The sequence below is a fragment of the Mastigoproctus giganteus genome, chromosome 5 (assembly GCF_048544385.1).
Source record: "Mastigoproctus giganteus isolate SK-2022 chromosome 5, ASM4854438v1, whole genome shotgun sequence".
Taxonomy (NCBI): Eukaryota; Metazoa; Arthropoda; class Arachnida; order Uropygi; family Thelyphonidae; genus Mastigoproctus; species Mastigoproctus giganteus.
The window spans coordinates 104214032-104235869 of NC_143579.1; the positions used below are offsets into that span (position 1 = coordinate 104214032).

Below are 21838 nucleotides of genomic sequence, written 5' to 3' on the forward strand. Positions count from 1 at the left end.
ATTTCGAGGCATATCAAAGAAGTCCGGGTTTCATCAGCATTTCCAGTTTGACTAAACTCAGTTTTTTTTTCCTTAATTTCATCACCTGTTGCTGAAAGTTAATCAGCTTCTGTTGAAAGTCTGCAGGAATTTTTTGACAGATAGATGTTCGGCGCCTTAACGATAATCCACTACGACGCATGAATCTGTCGCACCAGCCGCGACTGTCTTTAAAAATTATTTTCTCTATTCTGAGTGACTTGACAATTTCTCCGGTTTTCAATTGCATGGATTGTCGAGTGATGGGTAATCCTTTTGCGGATGTCTCCATTACAAAATGTATCACAGCTTCATTCACTTGTGGAAATCTTCCTTTCTTAGGCCCTGTAAAGCACTTGGTTGTTGCTTTGCACGAAAATATGGAATTGCGATAATTTCTCCAACAACGAACATTTACTTCGCTAATGTCAAAATGTCAACCCGTAGCTCTATTTCCATGTTCTTTTGCATACACAATAACTTTTTGTTTCAATGCGACTTCGTAGCGTAATCTTTTTTACATTTTAATATGCAATAAGGGATCAAAATTAACGAAATACAGTAACTCCACTTACGTACTTTCGAAGATACAAACAAAACAAACTTCCTAGTTTTCCTCTGAGTGAGCTCCACTATAATGAAATAATGGTGGCTTCACATTTTGAAAGCACGTGAAATCACCCACGCCACTTTATTCTCCACTGGAATTGGAGAATGCGATAACGGTCAAACTTGGAGACGGGGTTTCCACGTAAAAACAAAACATGTGCTGTGCAAATCGTGGTAAAATTCGAAAAAAAAACTGCGATTGTAAGACTCCATCGATTCTAAGACTCACGTTTTTAGAGATGTTTATAGGGAAAAAAAAGTGCGTCTTAGAATCGAAGAAATACAGTAATTAGATTTGCTAGACAAGTTCCTCTTAACAAAGCCATGCTATGATTCTGTATAATTCCATTCTTGTTAAGATGCTGCTGCAATACTTCTTCAACCATTGACTCCATTATTTTTTCTGAAATAGCTTACAGAACTATTAATTGCCTATGTTGTCCTTTGATCCCCTTTGTGAATAGGTTAGGTTAACCTAGCCATAGGCACAGTGCTTAGGGCCTATGAAATTTTTAGCATCTACAAAGTAAGGGAGAAAAAAAACACACACTTCACTCTTTTCACTGTGGCTAACTAAAAACGAGCTAAGAAAATATATGTACAATTGATTCTAGGAGCTTCAGTTCAATATGCATATGCTATCTAACGAATGTTCTCGAAACTAGAAGAAACACTGATGGTCGCTTTGTCATTTCAGGTAGTTTATCATTTATTATAGTTTAAACTTGAGTCTCTTTAATTGATGTGATTTGCAGTCAAAGTTTTTACTCCCCTCCCTTTTAGCACATTTCGGAATAAAAGTGCCTAGGGCCTACGAACACCAATATGCAGCCCTGGTTGAGGCCAGTTTTCCTCATTCTTCTTTCCACTGGAAATCAGGTAATTGGGAAAATGCCACTCTTCTTTATCCAGAAAGGATTAGAAGGGTTGACAGGATCTCCAAAGTTTGTAAAAATACTGCAATCTGGGGATTCTTTATCCAAAGCTTCATGTTCAAAACATGCCCAACAAATTCTGAAAGCCACATCGATAGGGTGAATACCTGTCATCATAACCCCATAAAACTTCAAACTGTTCACATCATATCAGAGCGGGATCTTCTTTGGGTCTCTAAAGAAGAGATATGCTCTGAATTACAAGATAAAGGTGTGATAACTGTCAAGCCAATATCAGTGTGCAAGTATGGGAATCTCATTCCTACTCGAGTTCTCGGTCTTACATTCAGAATGCCATGATCCCCAAGTTCCGTCAAGGCAGGCTACTTGAACTGACCAAAAAGGATTTACATTCCAAATTCAGCGAGGTGTTATAAGTGTAAAAATTATGGTCAATCACGGACTGTTTGTGAGGGGCCACTCACAAACAGTCTGTTATGGTAACCCTGCTTGTGCTTGATGTGGTGCTAAAGACCATGAGAGCAAAGAATGTTCAGCTTCCAACCCAATTAGTACAAATTGCCCCACACACTCTTGAGCATGCTAACAGTGGAAGGAAGGAAGGGAGAGAAATTCCAAAACCAAAAACAGAACTGAATATTTCCTATGAAGAGGCCAGAAAATGCATCCAGCTAATAAATAGCAGAAAGCCTTCACATACCCAGGAGTTTTCTGGGAAGTTAGCATTAGCATTACAATTTCACCCATCCATTCACAGCACACGCTTCTTGATTAGACCGGGGTTCGAGCCCGTCACCACCAAATACGGAGGATGCGGAAAAGTCAGGGAATGACCACCGCATATCCCGGAGCAATATGGCCTTAGTTGCTAATGCTCCTAAAAACCAAATAACAAACAAACAACCATCCATTCACTCCAAATGTTTGTCTAGTTCCGCCTTAAATTTATTTAAGCTGTCAACTTGCACAAGCACAGATGAAAGTTTCTTCCAGCAATCAACCACCTGCTGGCTAAAGGTAAATTTATGCACCTTTATTAAGTCCCCTCAGATGATTAATCTGGGAAAGAGGAAGAATCCCATCAGCATGCAGCTTGCTCAAACGATTCAAGGCATTATACACCTCAATCAGATCACCTCGCAGGTGCCTAGTCTCCAGATGCTGAAATTTGCAGAACTTAAGCCTATCTTGGTAACAGCAACCCTTTGTTCCACTCACTAATCTCGTTGCCCTTTTCTGTACTCGTTCCAGCAGCTATACATCCTTTCTAAAATGAGATCTCTAGTCCTGTATACAGTACTCAAGGTGTGGCCCGACCATTGCCTTATACAAGGGCATAATCATCTCCTTATCCTTGCTAGAAAAATTCCTGTACATCAGGGGTGGCCAACTTAATTTGTGTTGTGATCTACTTTTTTTTTCAAAATGTGCCGCAATCTACCATCTCAACAATTTTATTGCACATGGTTAAAAAAGTTAATGAACACATATTGAAAAATGTTTATAAATTTTCAAATTAAATACAACTCAGAATTCTTATTTCAAATTCATACGTATTTAAATTTTTAATTTATGTGAAGTTTGTGTCTTCATGTCATCTTTTTTTTTTTTTTTTTTTTATGTGAATCCCAAACATGAGAGGTATTAGAACCTATAGTACTTAGTACCGTGCTTGGGTTGGAGGTTGAGAAGACGAAAGAAGATATTTGTTGACATTGGACTTGAACTTCTATAGATTGTAATTTTCAGGAAATACATATGATGGAAGGTTTTTCCAGAAAACGGCAGTTGAATGAATAAATGAGGAAGATGAAAAGTTGGTTCTGTGGGTTTGAAGTTGGACAGTATATGGATGTTGGCTGGTGGCGGCACGTATTCGGACTGTTTTGAAAGAGAGAGCAGGAATTATAGAAGCCAATTCAGAAGAACAGTGCCCGTGGAAGTATCTGTAGAAGAGGCATGCAGCAGAAACAGTACGTCTATGAGAAAGCGAGTGGAGAGACTCTGTTAGAGATGAATCATTAATTAACCTAACTGCCCTCTTCTGAATGGAATCAAGAAGCCTGAGAGAAGTTTTGGGGGCACCACCCCAGATGTGGGAACAATATTCCATGGCAGGGCGGATTTGCGATTTATACAGAGTGAGCAGCTGTTTGGAAGAAAAGTAACTCCGAGAGCAAAAGAGAAAACCAAGTTTTTTAGATGCAGAGGAAGCAATATTTGTAATGTGCTTGTGCCAAGAGAGATTAGAAGTAAGAGTAATCCCCAAAAGAGATATATCATTTTACTTTGAAATCGGAGTGTCACCAAAGATAAGCATAGGAGCAGAAGAATCCTTTTTGCGAGATATAAGACAAGACTGAGTTTTAGAAGGGTTGAAATCAACTAAGTTGTCTTTGCCCCACTGGAGAATTACCTGAAGATCGGCATTTAAGGAATGGTAGCAGATTTTCAAGAGGTTGAAGCTGATTTAGCAGGACAAGGTTTCTCAAAATGGAAAGTGGAATGCAATGTGCTATCATCGGCAAAACTATGGATAGGATTTCCAGTTAATGGAAGACGGTCATTAATGTACAAGAGGAAAAGAGTGGGGGAAAGAACTGAACCTTGGGGAACACCGGCATTAGTGGAGAAGTTAGAAGACAGAGAGCCATCTACCATCACCCTCAGTGAACGATCAGAGAGAAAACTGGATGACCAATTACTAAAAACAGTTGGCAAACCATAAGATGGAAGCTTGTTTAGAAGACCTTTATGCCAAACACGATCAAAAGCCTTTGAGATGTCAAGAGCAACTACTTGTGTTTCACCGAACCTTTCCATTGAATTAGACCATAAATGGGTAACATAAGCCAGAATATCACCAGTGGATCGACAGTGACGGAATCCATACTGGTGATTGTTGATCAGACGGAAGGTTTCTAGGTAGTTTAAGAGTTGGCGGTTAATTGATTTCTCCATTACTTTAGAAAGAGTAGAAGTAATTGCAATGGACGATAATTGGATGGGAGGGATTTGTCACCCTTTTTTAGGAACTGGCTGGATATGAGCAAATTTCCAAGCAGAAGGAAAAACACCTTTGGAATAAGAAAGTGAAAAAATGCAGTAAAGAATAGGAGTAAGTTCAGGAGCACAGGTTTTGAGAACAAGTGGAGAAATACCATCAGAACCTGGAGCTTTCTTAGCATCAAGATTCATCAAGATCCTTTTGACGGAAGACCACAGGAGGCATTGAATGGAGCGTGTTGGGAACGGTGGGAGGTGTTTTACCAAGATCATTAATACGTGAGTTGGAAGAAAAATGGGATGCTAGCAGGTCAGCTTTATCTTTGGCTGAAGTGACAACAGAACCATCTGGTTTGGACAGAGTTGGGAGCAGAGATGGGCAAAAGTTGCGGCCAATAGCTTTGGCAAGAGACTAGAATGCTCAGCTACCATTAGGGCAAGAAGCAAGTTTTCTATTCTTAGACTGTTCAAACTCTAGTTTGGACTGATTAATAACTGCTTTACAATTGTTGCGAGCTTTGGTGTAGGCAGAAAATGAAACTGAAGAATTAGAAACAAGCCAATTATGATATGCAACATTCTTCTCTTGAACAGCCTTAGCACATTTATTGGAAAACCAAGGTTTAGATAAAGGACGAGATTTTAAAGTGGAGTGTGGGATAAAGGATTCCATTCCTGCAAGAATAATTTCACTGACACGATCTGAACAAACTTTGACATCAGAAGTTTTGAAACAGTAATCCGACCAAGGAAAAGAAGAAAAGAAGTCTCGCAGGTCATCCCATTTTGAATTCTTGTAATGCCAAACAACACGAGGTCGGGAATAGCCATGAGATAAAGGTTCCATTGGAGATGAGACAATCACCAAGTTGTGATCTGAAGTGCCTAAAGGACCTCTCACTTCAACCGTGTACTTAGAAGAGTTGTTTGTGAGAAAAAGATCAAGCGTATTGGCTGTATGATTAGGATTGTCCGGAATTCTTGTAGGTAAATGAACAATCTGTGCTAGGTCATTAGTAATTGCAAAAGACTCAGCATCTCGACCTGCTGGGTCGGTGTGACTAGAAAACGGAAGCCAGCTGGAGTTGTGAACATTAAAATCACCAAGGAAAATTACCTCACTGTTAGGATAGTTGGACTGGAGAAAGTCAAGTTCCAAAGAGAGGAAGTCAAAGAGCTCCAAGTGATTAGTGGAGTTGGGAGAACGGTAGAGACAACAGATGAATTTGACACAATGAGGTAGAGAGATTTTAAGCCAGAGAAGATCAAAGAGAGGAGATTCCAAATTTCCAAGTCTCTGACAGGGAATATCAGAACGGACATATGCACAAGTACCACCTTTGAGGCGAAAGGAATCATACAGCGAATAATTTGGGCATCTGCGATGAGCAGTAGTTGAATCAACCGATAACTGAGATTCTGTCAGAAAAGTACATGGGGTTTGGCAGACTCCAAGTGGAAATGGACATCGTTGAGATTAGAATTGAGACCACGTATATTTGTGAAATGAATTAGGAAGTCCTTTGGAGGTTTAGATCTTTTCGCAGATAAGCTTGCTCTATTATTTTGACAATTCATAGTGTATTCAATAGTAAGAAAAAGTGGGTGGGACATACTGTATGAAGTAATGAAATTTATGGATATGGCATACACGCGGTAAGAATATACCCAGATCCTTGACATAACGTGGCCTCGACAATGCTCCACGCATACACACTAGCTGATCTGGAAGCCTCCTAGAGAGTTACCAATAGGTTCGGTCCAGTGTACTAACTAGCGGCCGGCCTGCGAACACCGTTTTAGAGCTGTACCCTCGAAATGTAAGGAATATTGGATCTCTTCACGACGTTCATCATAACCTCAAAAGTCATCAATCATACTGCATGATGGAAGAGATAGGGAAGGGTTGACCGGAACTTAGCTCTAGAGACTAAACATAGGTTCCACCACTTCAAGTCTCCAATAAGCAAAGTGGTGGTATTTCACCGGTTGATGAGAGTCATCTACCACCTAGTACTGCCTGGTAACATAGAGGGGCGGCGTTTCTCCATGTGGTGTGGGCGCCACACCTCGACCCCTGCTTATGTTGGTTCACACCTGGGTGGTCACCCACCATGTACTTATGCATGGAGGTTATACCCAGGATTACTAACAGTCCCACCATCGTGAAGGTGCAAGCAGAGGATTTGGCTGTCACAGACCTCCCCCGATAAAAAAAAAATGTGCGATAATGTAAAAAAAAATGTGGAAATTTTGTTTTTAATAAAAGACTTTTTTTTTTTTTTTTTTTTACCCCATTTTTATTTTAAAAATGTAGAATTAACAAAAACAGAATACAGTTCTTAAATTTGAACAACAAAATTTATGCAGTAAATATGAAAACTATTTTTTATTAATATATTTAGCAGAACTCTTCACGGCATTAAACAGAGATTTGTTCTTTTTAATTTTATTCTTAAAATCTGCAGTTTACGTCCCTCAAATTAAAAACACAGGTAATAATTGCCTTAACTGTACTTATCTCTAACCTATTACGCTCACCAGTCCATTGTATTTCCATTAAAGAAAATGTTTGCTCGCAGCTGGCATTGTGACCTGGAATTGCAAATAAATATGAACATAATCTAATAAACTAGCTCTTTTGTTCAAGGTATTCTACTTTTTTAAAGTAATGTTGTCCATTTTTCAACACAACTCAATGTATTCCAGTCCTTATTATTTTCGATTTCGTTTATGGCAATTTTTTTTAAAACTCAAAACTGATCATATAATAAATTTTCATCAAACTTAATTTCAATTTTTTCAAATGATTCCAGAGAATTTGCTATATCCTCCCATTTTGAAATTTTTTCATTAGCACCCAGTTTAAGAACTGGAATTGTTCTAGGGGTTTTGACCAATTTTCTAAATAATTTTTAGCCGTTGAATAAAAATCTATGATTTCGTTTTTAAACTTATGAACTTTTTGGTTTTCTGTATCACACTGAATAATTTTTCTAGCCTCAAATGGCAGAAATTGATCAGATATTCTGTTATCTAACATCTCAATCATTTTTTCAACAATAATTTTAACCTCTAAAATAGTCATGTTTGCTTTTTCAATTTTTAGTATCTGGTTATTGAAGAAACTGAGAAAGCTGTGGGCAGTCCACAAATATGCTGCTCCCAATGGATGATTAAAAAATTTCTCAATAAAAACGGGAGGCTTTTCCTCTGATAAAAAAAAAAAAAGATTTTAAGCCTTCAAAAATTTTTAAAATGCGTTCAATGGCAGGAAATGACAACCTGTGAGTTTTAGAGTGAGAGAGTAATTTTTTATACTCTATATCAACGGTAGCACAAAAAAATTCGTTTAAATGTTCTGTTCAGACAGTACAAGTGTGAAAGTAAGAAAATATTTTTATAACTACCAATTCCACGTCAACGGCTAGTCTTCCTGCTCCCGATTGAGCAGAATTATGAAATATGTGTGCTATACATCCAACATCTTTGATATTGGAATTAACTAAATTTTGGAGTCGAGAAAGTACGTTGCATTGGCCTTTTCTGTTGATCCCTCCAAAATTAACATTCGTATTGTCAGCTCTAAACGCAATACACTTTTCTTTGGGGATATTATTTTCCTTCAGAGAAGTAAGGATGTAGTTGGCGATAGTTTCTGATGTCTCATCGGATAAACAATTCATTTTAAGAAGCTTAACTCGCATACCATTTTTCTCATTTGAAATAATGCAGTAACGATGGAAATGGTTGCTTTATGGTTGCTTGCATCGACGGAAATTCCAAAGAATCCAGTACTACTGACATCTTTTAAAACTTTGTTAATTATTATTATTATTAGCCTTATGGTGCAAGGAAGCCTGAGGCTTATGCTGCCACAGACAAAAATTTCTGAGTTACTCTGAGAGAGAGAGAGGTAGGAGGGGTAAAAGGGAATCACCAAGAAAGAGAAGAATGATGATATCCAGCTCAGGACCCTGGGTGTGCCAAGCCCATACTCACCAGATGTGAGCCCCTGGGGTTAATAAATGAATAAGGAGCCAGTATATTCTTTATTAGTGCAATTGTTTTCATTCGTGCACTAGAAAAATTTTGAGTCATCAAAAAGTTGACCGAAAAGGCTTGAGGAGCAATCGGCACTTCTAAACGACTGATGATGTTTAATTAAATGATACACCATCATAAGTTCAGCAATGGCAACCTTGTCATGTTCATTTGAATTTTCTTTGACAAAGAAGTGTTCCAATTTAGATGATGATGCAGTTGCGTGAAATTTCATTGCGTGTTTTTTCGAATTAACTTTGATATCAAATCTCCCACCGTGACTTATGTTGATAAAACATGAACACATTCTACATTCAGCCTCATTTTCGTGTCTTTTCTTTTTTATAAAACTCCATTCTTTCCAGAAGTCCTCTTTAAAAACACATTTACGTTTAGGCATTTAAGGGGGCACCCAAACACGAATATTAGTTCATGAAAATCAGTGGATATGCAATTCCTGCCACTCAGCAATCCATTTATTTGTAGCAGTAACTTTCTCCCACTGCTCAAATTTTCACAGAAGTTGGTCATGTGGGACAATAAAAAGCTATACTGAAATCTAAGTATGCAATATAAAAATTATTTTTTTGCATCTGGTTCCTTTGTTAGTACCTCATGGTAGCTAATTAGGATGGTTATACAAGATCTTTCCTCAACAGGATCCATGCTGTGATTTCCATATAACTGCATTCTGGTCAAGGTAATCCTGGATTACTTCTTTAACTACCAACTACATTATTTTCCCCACAGAAACCAAGCTGTAATTGCTATAATCATTGCCCCTCATTATCCCTTCATGAATAGAAGAGGCATTTGTATGTGCCAGTCTGAACCCAAGAATATTCACATGCTTATGTTGGATAGATTCCATCAACTTTAAATGCCTCATCAGTTTTTTGCTTCAGCAGTTTCTCTTCCAGTTTACTTTTAATTATAAAATAATTTAATTAATGTTAAATTCCATGTGTCTGAGTTTTCTAAAGTATCAGGTTATGTGACACAACATTTATATCATAGATCAATTTAGTGTTTGCACAGCATGATTCTAATGGAAAGTGTTCAGCCTGGCCACTGAACACTTCCCATTTACCATATGTTAACAGTATCGATTGGTCCAACTGAAAAGAATTTAAGAACAGTCTAAGACCAATGTATTGACCTTTGTGAAAAAAAAAAATCCTTTCCATTTACTTCTGATCCTTTGTCAATACATAATGATCACAGCCATTATTCTCTGTGGTTCCTTTAGATGTGGTTTGGTTGTGGTTCCTGAGGATTTTCAATATATGAAGGGTCACTTCACGTAATCATTAACAGTGTTACTTTCTATTGTTTCCTCTAAACAGCATTACTTTGTGTAGTGTGGACACCACACAAAGTAATGCTGCCCCTCTGTTTCACCACCTCTACTTATTGGAGGCTTTAAGTGGTGAGACCATGTTTAGTCTGCAGAACAAAGCTCAGGCAAACACCATCTCTTGCACGATGGTGTTTTCTCCAATGGGGGCTTTCTCTCATTGCCATTCTCAGGCCTGCGTTGTTTGGCATTACAAGAATGTAAAATGATCTGTGAGATTTCTCTTTTTCTTTTCCTTAGTGGATTACTGTTTTAAATCTTCCGAAGATGTTTTAAATCTTCTGTTTGCTGAGATCGTGTCAATGAAATTACTCTTGCAGGAACAATTTTTTTTTACTCCATACTCCTCCATAAAATCTTGTCCTGTATCTAAAACTTGATTTCCATTAAATGTGGTAAGGCTATTCAAGATAAGAACATTGCATATTGCAAAATTGGTTTCATCCAAATCTTGAGGCTCATTCTTTGCCTACATGAAAACTCACAACAATTGTAAACCAATTATTAACTAGATTTTGAACAGGCTAAGAGTAGAAAACATGCTTCATAGTCAAACGGTGGTTGAGCATTCTTGCTGAAGCTACTGGCTCAACGTTTGTCCATCTGTACTTCCACTTCTGCTAAAACCTGTTGGTTCTGTTGTCATCTCAGATAAAGCCAATCTACTAGCATCCTACTTTTCCTCTTGTATTGATGATCTGCTTCAACTACCTCCTACCATTCCCATTACATTCCACTTAATGCTTCCTGTGAACTTTCATCAGATGGATATCAGAAGAATTTTGAATAGTCTTGATGCCAAGAATGCTTCAGGTCCTGATGGCATTTCTCCACTTGTTCTCAAAACCTGTGCTCCTGGGTTTACTCCTGTCCTGTGTCACCTTTTTATACTTTCTTATTCCACTGGTGTTTTTCCTTTTCCTTGGAAATTTTCTCATATTCAACCAGTTCCTAAAAAGGGTGACAAATTTCTCCCATCCAGTTATTGCCCCATTGTACTTACCTCTATTCTTTCCAAACTAATGGAGAAATCGATTATCTGTCTACTCCTAATTATCTCGACTTCCATCTGATCACTGATATTCTTTTCACTGATATATTAATGATATTCTTCCACTGACTGGAAATCCTATGCATAGTTCTGCTGATGACAGCACATTGAATTCTGTCTTCCAGTTTGAGTAATCTTGCTCTGCACAAACAGCTTTACCTTCTCGAGTGTTCACCACCAATTCTTAAATGCTGATCTCTGGGTAATTCTTCAGTGAGGCAAAGTTAACTTAGTTAATCTCAATCCTTCTAAAACTTAGTCCTCCTATCTTATATCTCAAAAAATGATTCTTCTGCTCCTCTGCTCATCTTTGATGAAACTCAGATCTGTAGACAAGAACAGATATCTCTGTTAGGGATTACCCTGATTTCTGTTTTCTCTCTTGGCATAATCATATCACAAATATTGCATCCTCTGCATCTGAAAAATGCAGTTTATCAGATGCAGAAGAAGCAATAATCTCAAATCTGCAATAAGGAAGCAAAAATCTCAAATCTATCCTACCATGGAATATTTTTCCTACATGTGGGGGTAGTGTACCTAAAATTTCTGAGGCTTCTTGACTCCATTCACAAGAGGGCAGACAGGTTAATTAATGATTTAGCTCTTGCAAAGTTTCTCCATTTTCTCTATCATAGCCATTTTGTCACTGTTGCTTGCCTTTTCAATAGATACTTCCATGGACATTGTTCTTCTGAATTGGCATCTATAATTCCTTCTCTCTCTTCCTCTCTCTTTCAAACCACTCAGAACACTTGACACACTTAGTTGGCATCCATTTACTGTCCAACTTTAAACTCACAGAATGTACTTTTCTTCTTCCACATTTATTCCTTCAATTTCTGTTTTCTGAATGACCTTCCTTCACATTTATTTATTGAATACAATCTACTGAAATTCAGGTCTAATGTCAACAAGTATCTTCTATTTTCTCAGCCTTCAACCAATGCAGAATTGAAGGCTGAGAAGACTGAATGCTATAGGTTCTAATATCTTTTATGTCTGGGAATTTTTGTAAAAAAAAAACAAAAAAAAAAACCTTTTTAATTTCTTCACCTTTTGTTCCTAATTTGTCAGTTTTTATGGACTTATGGAATAGATTTGTGGGAACAGCTCATATAAAAAAAAAAAGTAAAGTGCAGCCATTATCAACCCACTGCAGGGTGGAAGCCTCCTCAACAATTCATGCTGAGGGAAATGGACCATAATCTGCCACGCTGGTCCAGTGCGGGTTGGCAGATCGACATTGAACCCCGGTCTACTCGAAGAGCGTGTGCTACTGCACTCCCGCTCCTGCCCACTCGGCTACGGAGGCTGTTATAGTAATAAGTAATAGAGACATGTGATGCAAGAAAGCAAGCGTATGAGCAAAAAAAAAAAAAAAAATTCACACAACCATTCCCTCTAAAAGTTTGTCCAGTTCCTCCTTGAATTTATTTAAGCAATCAACTTCCACAATGACAGATGGAAGTTTGTTCCAGCAATTAACAATCTGCTTGCTAAAGGCAAACTTCTGCACATCTATTATACAGCTGTCTTTCCTCAATTTGAATTTATGCAGCCTTAGGTTTGTAATCTGAGCAAGCAAGCAGAAGAATCCCATCAGCAGTGAGCTCGCTCAAACTATTCAAGGCCTTATACACCTCAGTCAGATCACCTTGCGGGTACCTAGTCTCCAGCCACTGCAATTTTCAGAACTTAAGCCTCTCTTGTTAAAAGGACCCCTTTGTTCCCCTCATCAATCTTGTTGCTCTTCTCTATACCCGGCCAAGCAAATCTGCATCCTTCCTAAAATGAGGCCTCCAGACTTGTACACAGTACTTAAGGTGCAGCATGACCATTGCCTTGTATAAAGGGATAATCACCTCCTTTTCCCTGCTGGCAAAATTCCTGTATATCATTGACAACACCCCATGACCTGCTCTTGCAGCCTGTCTGCATTGCTCAGAAAACTTCATACCTGACTGCACAATTACTCCCAGGTCTTTTTCATTTTCTACCACCCTAAGTGTAGTACCACACAGTCGATACATTCCTCTGGGGTTACTTCTACCCACATGCAGTACTTTGCATTTGTCAATGTTAAACTTCAGTTGCCACTTCTCAGCCCATCTTCCCAAATTTTCTAGATCCTGTTGCACTAGCACACTGCCATTACTGTCATTAACAATTATGCCAACCTTTGTATCATCTGCAAACTTCGAAACTAAGCCTGATATACCTTCACCAATATCATTGATAAATATACAAAACAACTGGGCCCATGCCGAACCCTACGGGACTCCACTAATAACATTAGTCTGTGAAGAGCAGCGTCCATTGATTACCACTTTCTTTCTTCTCCCACTCAACCACCCTTTTATCCATTGTAGCTACTTACCCTTAATACCATTCTGCTCCAATTTATACAGTAGTCTTTCATGCGCAACACTGTCGAAGGTTTTCCTGAAATCCAAGTATGTGATATCAAAATTATTTTTTGCATCCAGTTCCTTTGTAACCACATCATAATATCCAATCAAATTTGTCAGACAAGACTTTTCCTTAACAAAACCATGCTGTGTCGGAATCATTGCTGCAGTCTTGTCTAGATGATCCTGTAATGCATCTTTAACCAGTAATTCCATTATTTTACCCAGAACAGAAGTTAAACTAACTGGTCTGTAATTACTCCTGTCACCCTTCGATCCCCATTTGTGAATTGGGGATACATTTGAATATCTCCAGTCCGTGTGGACGTCCCCTGACTCCAAGGATGCTCTCATAATTATGGCTTACTTCCTTTGCTGCCTCCTTTAATATAACTGGATAGATCCCATCCATCCCAGGTGCCTTTCTTATGTTTAACTTCAACAATTTCTCCTCCACTTTGCTCTCAGTTATTACAAAATCATTAAGCACCATGTTACCATTTGATAAACTTCTGGCATTTGCCTTCCTTAATAACTCATGTGTGTATGTGGATACAAAATACTCATTGTTTGTTTGCTCTCTGAGCAAGATCATCAACAGCTGAACCATTGATATCAAGTGGACCAATTTGTTTCATCCCCTTCCTCTTAGTCTTTATATAAGTAAAGAAATCTCTGCTGTTTTTCTTAGCATCATTTGCCCAAGATTTTTTGTATTCTGCCTTCACTTGCCTAATCTCTTTTGTGACTTGATTACAGACTATGTTATATCTGCCATAAACATAAATTATCAGGTGACACATATGTGTCACCTGATAATTTATGATAATTACAACCAACTGGTTGTAATTATATATTATGATAATATATAATTACAACCAATTAAAGATATAATTGGTTGTAACAACCAATTAAAGATATAATTGGTTGTAATTATATCTTTAAGTAAATCCCACATCAGTATACTGTCATCACTGCCACCTAGTGGTTCCTCTATCTGCAAATTCTTAATACAAAAATGATCACTGCTGATAACCAGATCAAGTGTATTATCCTCTCTGGTTGCCTCTTGAACGTATGCTGTGTGTGATAGGAGTATTTCCTGCTACTTTTGATCCTGCCCTTAAAGTTGGTTCTTTGAAAAGGGCAGGGACACACCACTTACATTATTGTATAATGTACTTCTATATCATGCAGTTAGGTTTGCTATCTTGCTGCCTGCTTTGTATGTAGTGGTCTTTTATAGTTTTTGGGTATATTATTGACATTGGTTAGCATTTTGAATTTAGTAAAAACATTGTTTCTGACTTCAGATTTTAATTTTATGATTTAATCTGTAATACTTTATTAATCTTATGAAATGAATGATCTCATATTTCAGTAACTTATTTTTAGGATCAAAATTTTCCTCTTGGGTCAGACAGTGAAGCACGATTAGAGGGAGAGATTTCAGTACCATCATCATTAGGTACCTCCAATAAAGAATTCTGCACATTGAATGAACCAGTCAAGGATACAATTGTAAGGAAGATTCAATATTTGGTGAAATTTTTTTTTTTAGTCATTTTACTTTAAATTATAGAATCTGTAATTACTGAAATAATTTTATAACATGAGCTATTTAATAATTAAGATGTCAATGTTTTCATCTTCCCTTTTTTTTTTTTTTTTTTGTTTGTTTGTTTATTAGTTTTTGCCTTGATATTTGGAAATTAAAGACCCAACCTTTTCTTTCTGGCTGAACTGAAATTTATTTATTTAAATTTGGAAACATAACATAGCCTGAAATATTAGTAGTATAGTAAACCCTTGATTGGTGGGGAATATGTTCTTGAAGTTGATGCACATATCAAAGTAGACCTTTCCTATAGAAATTAAGGTAAACATCAATGATTAATAAGAATTAAAATGTAATATATGTAATAACCTTCTTTTTTTTTAATTTTTTATATATATATATATATATATATATATATATATGAAAACCCCAAACATGAGAGGTATTAGAACCTATAGTACTTGGGTTGGAGGTTGAGAAGACAAAAGAAGATATTTGTTGACATTATACTTGAACTTCTGTAGACTGTAGTTTTCAGGAAATACATATCAAGGAAGGTTGTTCCAGAAAACGGCAGTTGAATGAATAAAGGAGCAAGATGAAAAGTTGGTTCTGTGAGTTTGAAGTTGGACAGTAAATGGATGTTGGCTGGTGGCGGTATGTGTTCTGACTGTTTTGGAAGAGAGAGAGCAGGAATTATAGAAGCCAATTCAGAAGAACAGTGCCCATGGAAGTATCTGTAGAAAAGGCATGTAGCAGAAACAGTACGTCTATGAGATAGCGAGTGGGGAGACTCTGTTAGAGATGAATCATTAATTAACCTAACTGCCCTCTTCTAAATGGAATCAAGAAGCCTGAGAGAGGTACCGCCTCAGATGTGGGAACAATATTCCATGGTAGGGCGGATTTGCGATTTGTACAGAGTGAACAGCTGTTTGGAAGAAAAGTAACGCTGAGAGTAAAAGAGAAAACCAAGTTTTTTAAACGAAGAGGAAGCAATATTTGTATGGTGCTTGCACCAAGAGAGATTAGAAGTCAGGGTAATCCCCAAAAGAGATATACAGGCATACCTCGGTTAACGTTACCTCTGATAACGAAGCCTCGATATAACGAAGTCGGCAATTTCAAGCCCCATTTAACATAAAAAAATATTCCAATTTAAGACCAACGCCCGACAATCATTCGATTGGTGACTGACGGCGACTCGTTACGTATTCCCGAGTGCTCCCGAGCTGCGGGCGTGTCTGTTATAACAGTTTTTCGCGTCAATCGCATAATTTAGTTGTTGTTTACATGATTGACGTTGTTTCAGTGTGGCGCATTGCAATAATCGACGTAGGTTCTTTGTAGCATTACATAACGTAGATTTTGTAAATTTTAATAGAAATATTTTTGTTTTAGTTAATTAAAATGTCAGAATCAAAGAAAAGAAAAGCAATTTCTTTGGAAACTAAACTAAATATCGTACGACGTGTTGAAAGCGGCGAAAGAAAATCCGATGTGGCACATTCTTTAGGATTAGCGCAATCAACTTTAACAACCATACTAAGTCAATCAGAAAAAATAAAACAGTCTGCTCAGAATTGTACAGATGTTACAGCGGCAAAATTAACTCGCTTAAGGAATCCAATTTTAGAAAAAATGGAGAAAATGTTAAGTTTGTGGATAGATGATATGTCACAACGTCATATGCCTTTAAGTCAAATTGTGATTCAAGAAAAAGCATTATTTTTGTTTAATCACCTGAAATCTAAACAAACTGAAGAAATTACGGAAACCTTTAGGGCTTCTCGTGGTTGGTTCGAGAAATTTAAAAAAACGGGCCAGTGTAAAATTAACAGGAGAAGCTGCAAATAAGTTTCCAGAAAAACTAAAGGAAATAATTGAACGTGAAAATTTTCCACCAAATTTGGTGTTCAATGTTGACGAAAGCGGTTTGTTCTGGAAACGGCTACCAACAAAAAGCTTCATTTCTATTGAAGAAAAATCAGCTGCTGGGTTCAAAGCAGCCAAAGACCGTTTAACGTTACTCTTTGGATCAAATGCCTCTGGCGATTATAAATTAAAATTGTTATTAGTTTACCATTCAGAAAATCCGAGGGCGTTAAAAGGTAACATAAAAATGAATTTACCTGTAATATGGAAAGCAAATAGAAAAGCGTGGGTTACCAAGGAGTTATTTACTGATTGGTTTGTTAACCACTTTTGTCCTGGAGTAAAACGGTATTGTCAAAAAAAACAACTTTGAAGAAAAAGCTCTTTTGTTGTTAGACAATGCTCCGGGACATCCTACTGATCTTAACACGTTGGACACATGCATTCCTGTCAAAGTTGTGTTTCTTCCAGCAAACACAACTTTCCTGATTCAACCATTGGATCAGGGAGTAATAGCATCATTTAAAGCTTATTATCTGCGTCGAATTTTAAGCAATTTACCTGAACTAGAGGATAAAGAGGAAATGACAGTTAAAACTTTTTGGAAAAACTACACCATTAAAAACGCAATTGAAAACATTGATAGTTCTTGGAAAGAAGTCACTAAGAAATGCTTAAATGGAGTTTGGCGCAAAATATGGCCAGAAGTTGTACTAGAAGAAGAAAATAACATCCAAGAAATTAGAAATGAAGTTATCCAGATGGCTCAATCAATAGGTTTCAAAAATGTCGATGAAGAGGATGTTAGAAATTTATTGAATGCAGAAGATGATGGTTTTTCAGTGGAAGATTTAGAAAACCTTGTTAGCAACGAAGACAAAGATAATGAAGGCGAAGTTAAAGAAGTTCCTGCCGAAAAAGTGTTAACAACCAAAGATTTAAAAAGGTGCTTAAATGACATTGAAAACGTTTTAAATTTTTTTAGTGAAAATGATCCTGATTTAGGAAGAAGTGTTATAGTTAAGCGATCAGTGTTAAATGCAATAACTCTGTATAGGCCATTGTTAAATGAAAGAGAAAACAAGCATAAACAATCAACTTTAACCTCATATTTTAAAATGTGATTTCACTTTGTATGTAAGTTGACTGTTTATTTAATAAAACTTTTCTTTGTTCGAAAAAAAGCTTTTCATTTTCTTTACGTAGGAACGTATCCCTATTCTGGCCATAGTATTTTTACCTCTGAAAATGAAGTTTCGCTTAACGAAGTAATTTCGTGGAACGCATCTTATTCGTTAATCGAGGTATGCCTGTATCATTTTGCCTAGAAATCGGAATGTCACCAATTATAAGCATAGGAGCAGAAGAATCCTTTTTGTGAGATATAAGACAAGACTGAGTTTTAGAAGGATTGAAATCAACTAAGTTGTCTTTGCCCCACTGGAGAATTACTGGCCCCTGGGCAAGTGCCCTGTGTGCCCATGCATTAAGACTGTACTGACGATAATTGGATGGGAGGGATTTGTCACACTTTTTAGGAACTGGCTGAATATGAGCAAATTTCCAAGCAGAATAAAAAACACCTTTGGAATAAGAAAATGAAAAAAGGCAGCAAAGAACAGGAGTAAGTTCAGAAGCACAGGTTTGAGAGCAAGTGGAGAAATACCATCAGGACCTGGAACTTTCTAAGCATCAAGATTCATCAAAATCCTTCTGACATCCTTTTGATGGAAGACCACAGGAGGCATTGAATAGAGTGTGTTGGGAATGGTGAGAGGTGTTTACCAGAGGTCAGAGCAGAGATGGGCAAAAGTTGCGGCCAACAGCATTGGCAAGAGACCAGAATGCTGAGCTACCATTAGGGCAAGAAACAAGTTTTCTACTCTTAGTCTGTTCAAAATCTAGTTTGTACTGATTAAGAATTGCTTTAAAATTGTTGCGAGCTTTGGTGTAGGCAGAAAATGAAACTGAATAATTGGAAACAAGCCAATTACAATATGAAACATTCTTCTCTTGAACAGCCTTAGCACATCTATTGGAAAACCAAGGTTCAGATAAAGGACGAGATTTCAAAGTGGAATGTGGAATAAAGGATTCCATTCCTATAAGAATAATTTCACTGAACTAGATCTGAGAAAATGGTGACATCAGAAGTTTTGAAACAGTATTCCTACCAAGGAAAAGAAGAAAAGAAATCTCGCCGCAGTTCATCCCATTTTGCATTCTTTTAATGCCAAACAACACGAGGTTGGGAATAGCCGTGAGATAATGGCTCCATTGGAGAAGAGACAATCACCAAGTTCTGATCTGAGGGTCTAAAGGACCACTCACTTCAACCGTGTACTTAGAAAGATTGTTTGTGAGAAAAAGATCAAGTGTGTTGGCTGTATGGTTAGGATTGTCTGGTATTCTGGTAGGTAAATGAACAATCTGTTCGAGATCATTAGTAATTGCAAAAGCCTTAGCATCTTGACCAGCTGGGTCTGTGTGTCTAGAGAAGGGAAGCCAGCTGGAGTTGTGAACATTAAAATCACCAAGGAAAATTACCTCACTGTTAGGAAAGTTGGACTGGAGAAAGTCAAGTTGTAAAGAGAGAAAGTCAAAGAGCTTCAAGTGATTAGTGGAGTTGAGAGAATGGTAGAGACAGATGAATTTGACAGAATGAGGTAGAGAGACTTTAAGACAGAGAAGGTCGAAAAGAGGAGATTCCAAATTACCAAGTCTCTGACAGGAAATATCAGAACGAACATATGCACAAGTACTGTATGATACAAGTACTGTATTCATTGTATGATTCCTACAGTGAATAATTTGGGCAACTGAGATGAGCAGTGGTTGAATCAACCGATAACTGAGATTCTTTCAGAAAAAGTTCATGGGGTTTGGCAAACTGCAAGTGTAAATGGACATCAGTGAGATTAGAACTGAGACCACGTATATTTGTGGAATGGACTAGGAAGTGTTTGGGAGGTTTAGATCTTTTAGAGGTAAGCTTACTCTATTAGTTTGACAATTCATGGTGTATTCAATAGTAAGAAAAAGTGGGAGGGACATGCTCTATGAAGTAATGAAATTTTTGGATATGGTGCAAACATGGTAAGAATATACCCAGATCCTTGACATAACGTGACCTCGATAATGCCACCACATACACACTACTTGGTCTCCCTCCAGTCTCTATCTGGCAGAGTAGAGGTAGCAATATTATATACTAGCTGATCCGGAAGCCTCCTAGAGAGTTACCAACAGGTTCGGTCCAGTGTACCAACTAGTGGTTGGCCTGTGAACACCGTTTTAGAGCTGAACCTTTCAAATGTAAGGAAGTTTGGATGTCCATCATAACCTCAAAAGACATCAGTCATAATGCATGATGGAAGAAATGGGGAAGGTTTGACTGGAACTTGGGTTTGGAGACTAAACATGGGTTCCACCACTTTAAGCCTCCAATAAACAAAGTGGTGGTATTGCACTGGTTGATGAGAGTCATCTGCTACCTAGTAATGTCTGGTAACACAAAGGGCAGCATACCTCCATGTGGTGTGGGCGCCACACCTTGACCCTGCTTAGGTTGGTTCACACTTGGGTGGTCACCCACATTGTGCTTGCGCATGGGGTTATACTCAGGATTACTAACAGTCCCACCATTGTGAAGGTGCAAGCAGAGGATTTGGCTGTCACAGATCGACCAGACTTTGTTGAAATTGGGTCTACTTGACTTGGGTGTCACCTGAATAATAGTTCCATCCCATCAATGTTTTAGACTCACAGGTAGCAAATGCAGCTTGTCTGGCATATCTGGGAGAATGTCTGTGACAACCTCGAGGACCTTATTGCAGAAGTAAATATAAACACTAAGAATATGCTCTGTATGAAGAATAAATAAAAAATTTTACTCATAGTGATAATATTGAAAAGATAAAGTTAGTTAATGTATGCTGTGTGTTACATTTCTGATGCATTAGTTGCCCTTCTCTGTACGTGTTCTAGTAACTCTACATCCTTCCTAAAATAAGGCCTCCAGACCTGTACGCAGTACTCAGGTGTGGTCTAATCATTGCCTTATATGCAGGATAATCATTTCTATGTCTCTGCTAGCAAAATTCCTATATATCATTGACAAAACTCCATGACGTGCTCTGGCAGCCTATCTGCACTGCTCAGAGAACTTCATATGTGACTACACAATTACCCACATATCTTTTTCATTCTCCACCTCCCTGAGTGTAGTACCACACAGTTGATATATTTCTCTTCGGTTACTGCTACCTATATGCAGTACTTTGCATTTGTCAATTTTAAACTTCAGGTGCCACTTCTCAGCCCATCTGCCTAAAATTTCTAGATCCTGTTGCAGTAGCATACTGTCTCTACTGTTATTAACAACTCTGCCAACCTTTGTATTATCTGCAAACTTGGACATTAAGCCTGATGTACCTTCATTGATATCATCGATCAATACACAAATCAACAGTGGGCCCAGCACCAAACCTTGGGGGACTCTACTAATAACATTAGCCACGTAGAGCAGTGTCCATTTATTACCACTCTCTGCCGTCACCCACTCAACCATCCCTTTATCCATTGCAGCAACTTGCCTATACCGCTCCAATTTGTACAGCAGTCTTCCATGTGCAACAGTATCAAAAGCTTTGTTAAAATCTAAGTATATGATATAAAAATTATTTTTTGTATCCAGTTCCTTTGTGACCACATCGTAGTATCCAATCAGATTGGTCAGACAAGACTTCCCCTTAACTAACTGAAGCTGTGTCTGAACTATTACTGCAGTCTTGTCTAGGTTATCCTATATCACCTCTTTAACCAGTGACTTCATTATTTTTCCCGGAACAGAAGTTAAACTTACAGGTCTATAGTTATTTGTGTCACCCTTTGCACCCCCTTTGTGAATTGGGGATACATTTGCACATCTCTAGTCCATGGGGACCTCCCCTGACTCTAAGGATGCTCCCATAATTATGGCTAAGGGTTTGCATACTTCCCTTCCTGCCTCCT

General features: G+C 37.8%; 1 protein-coding gene across 2 annotated transcripts in view; it reads left to right on the plus strand.

Moving 5' to 3' along the window:
• Positions 1–21838, plus strand: part of LOC150085604 (protein YIPF6) — a 168737-nt gene that overhangs the window by 20389 nt on the left and 126510 nt on the right. For both annotated transcript variants that reach the window (XR_016546930.1, XM_090373386.1), the window contains exon 2: positions 14788–14913. Coding sequence is in view for 1 of the 2 variants with exons in the window: in XM_090373386.1 (XP_090229512.1) it covers positions 14788–14913 (126 nt within the window). In the remaining variant the exon portion in view is untranslated. The remainder of the gene's footprint in view (positions 1–14787; positions 14914–21838) is intronic.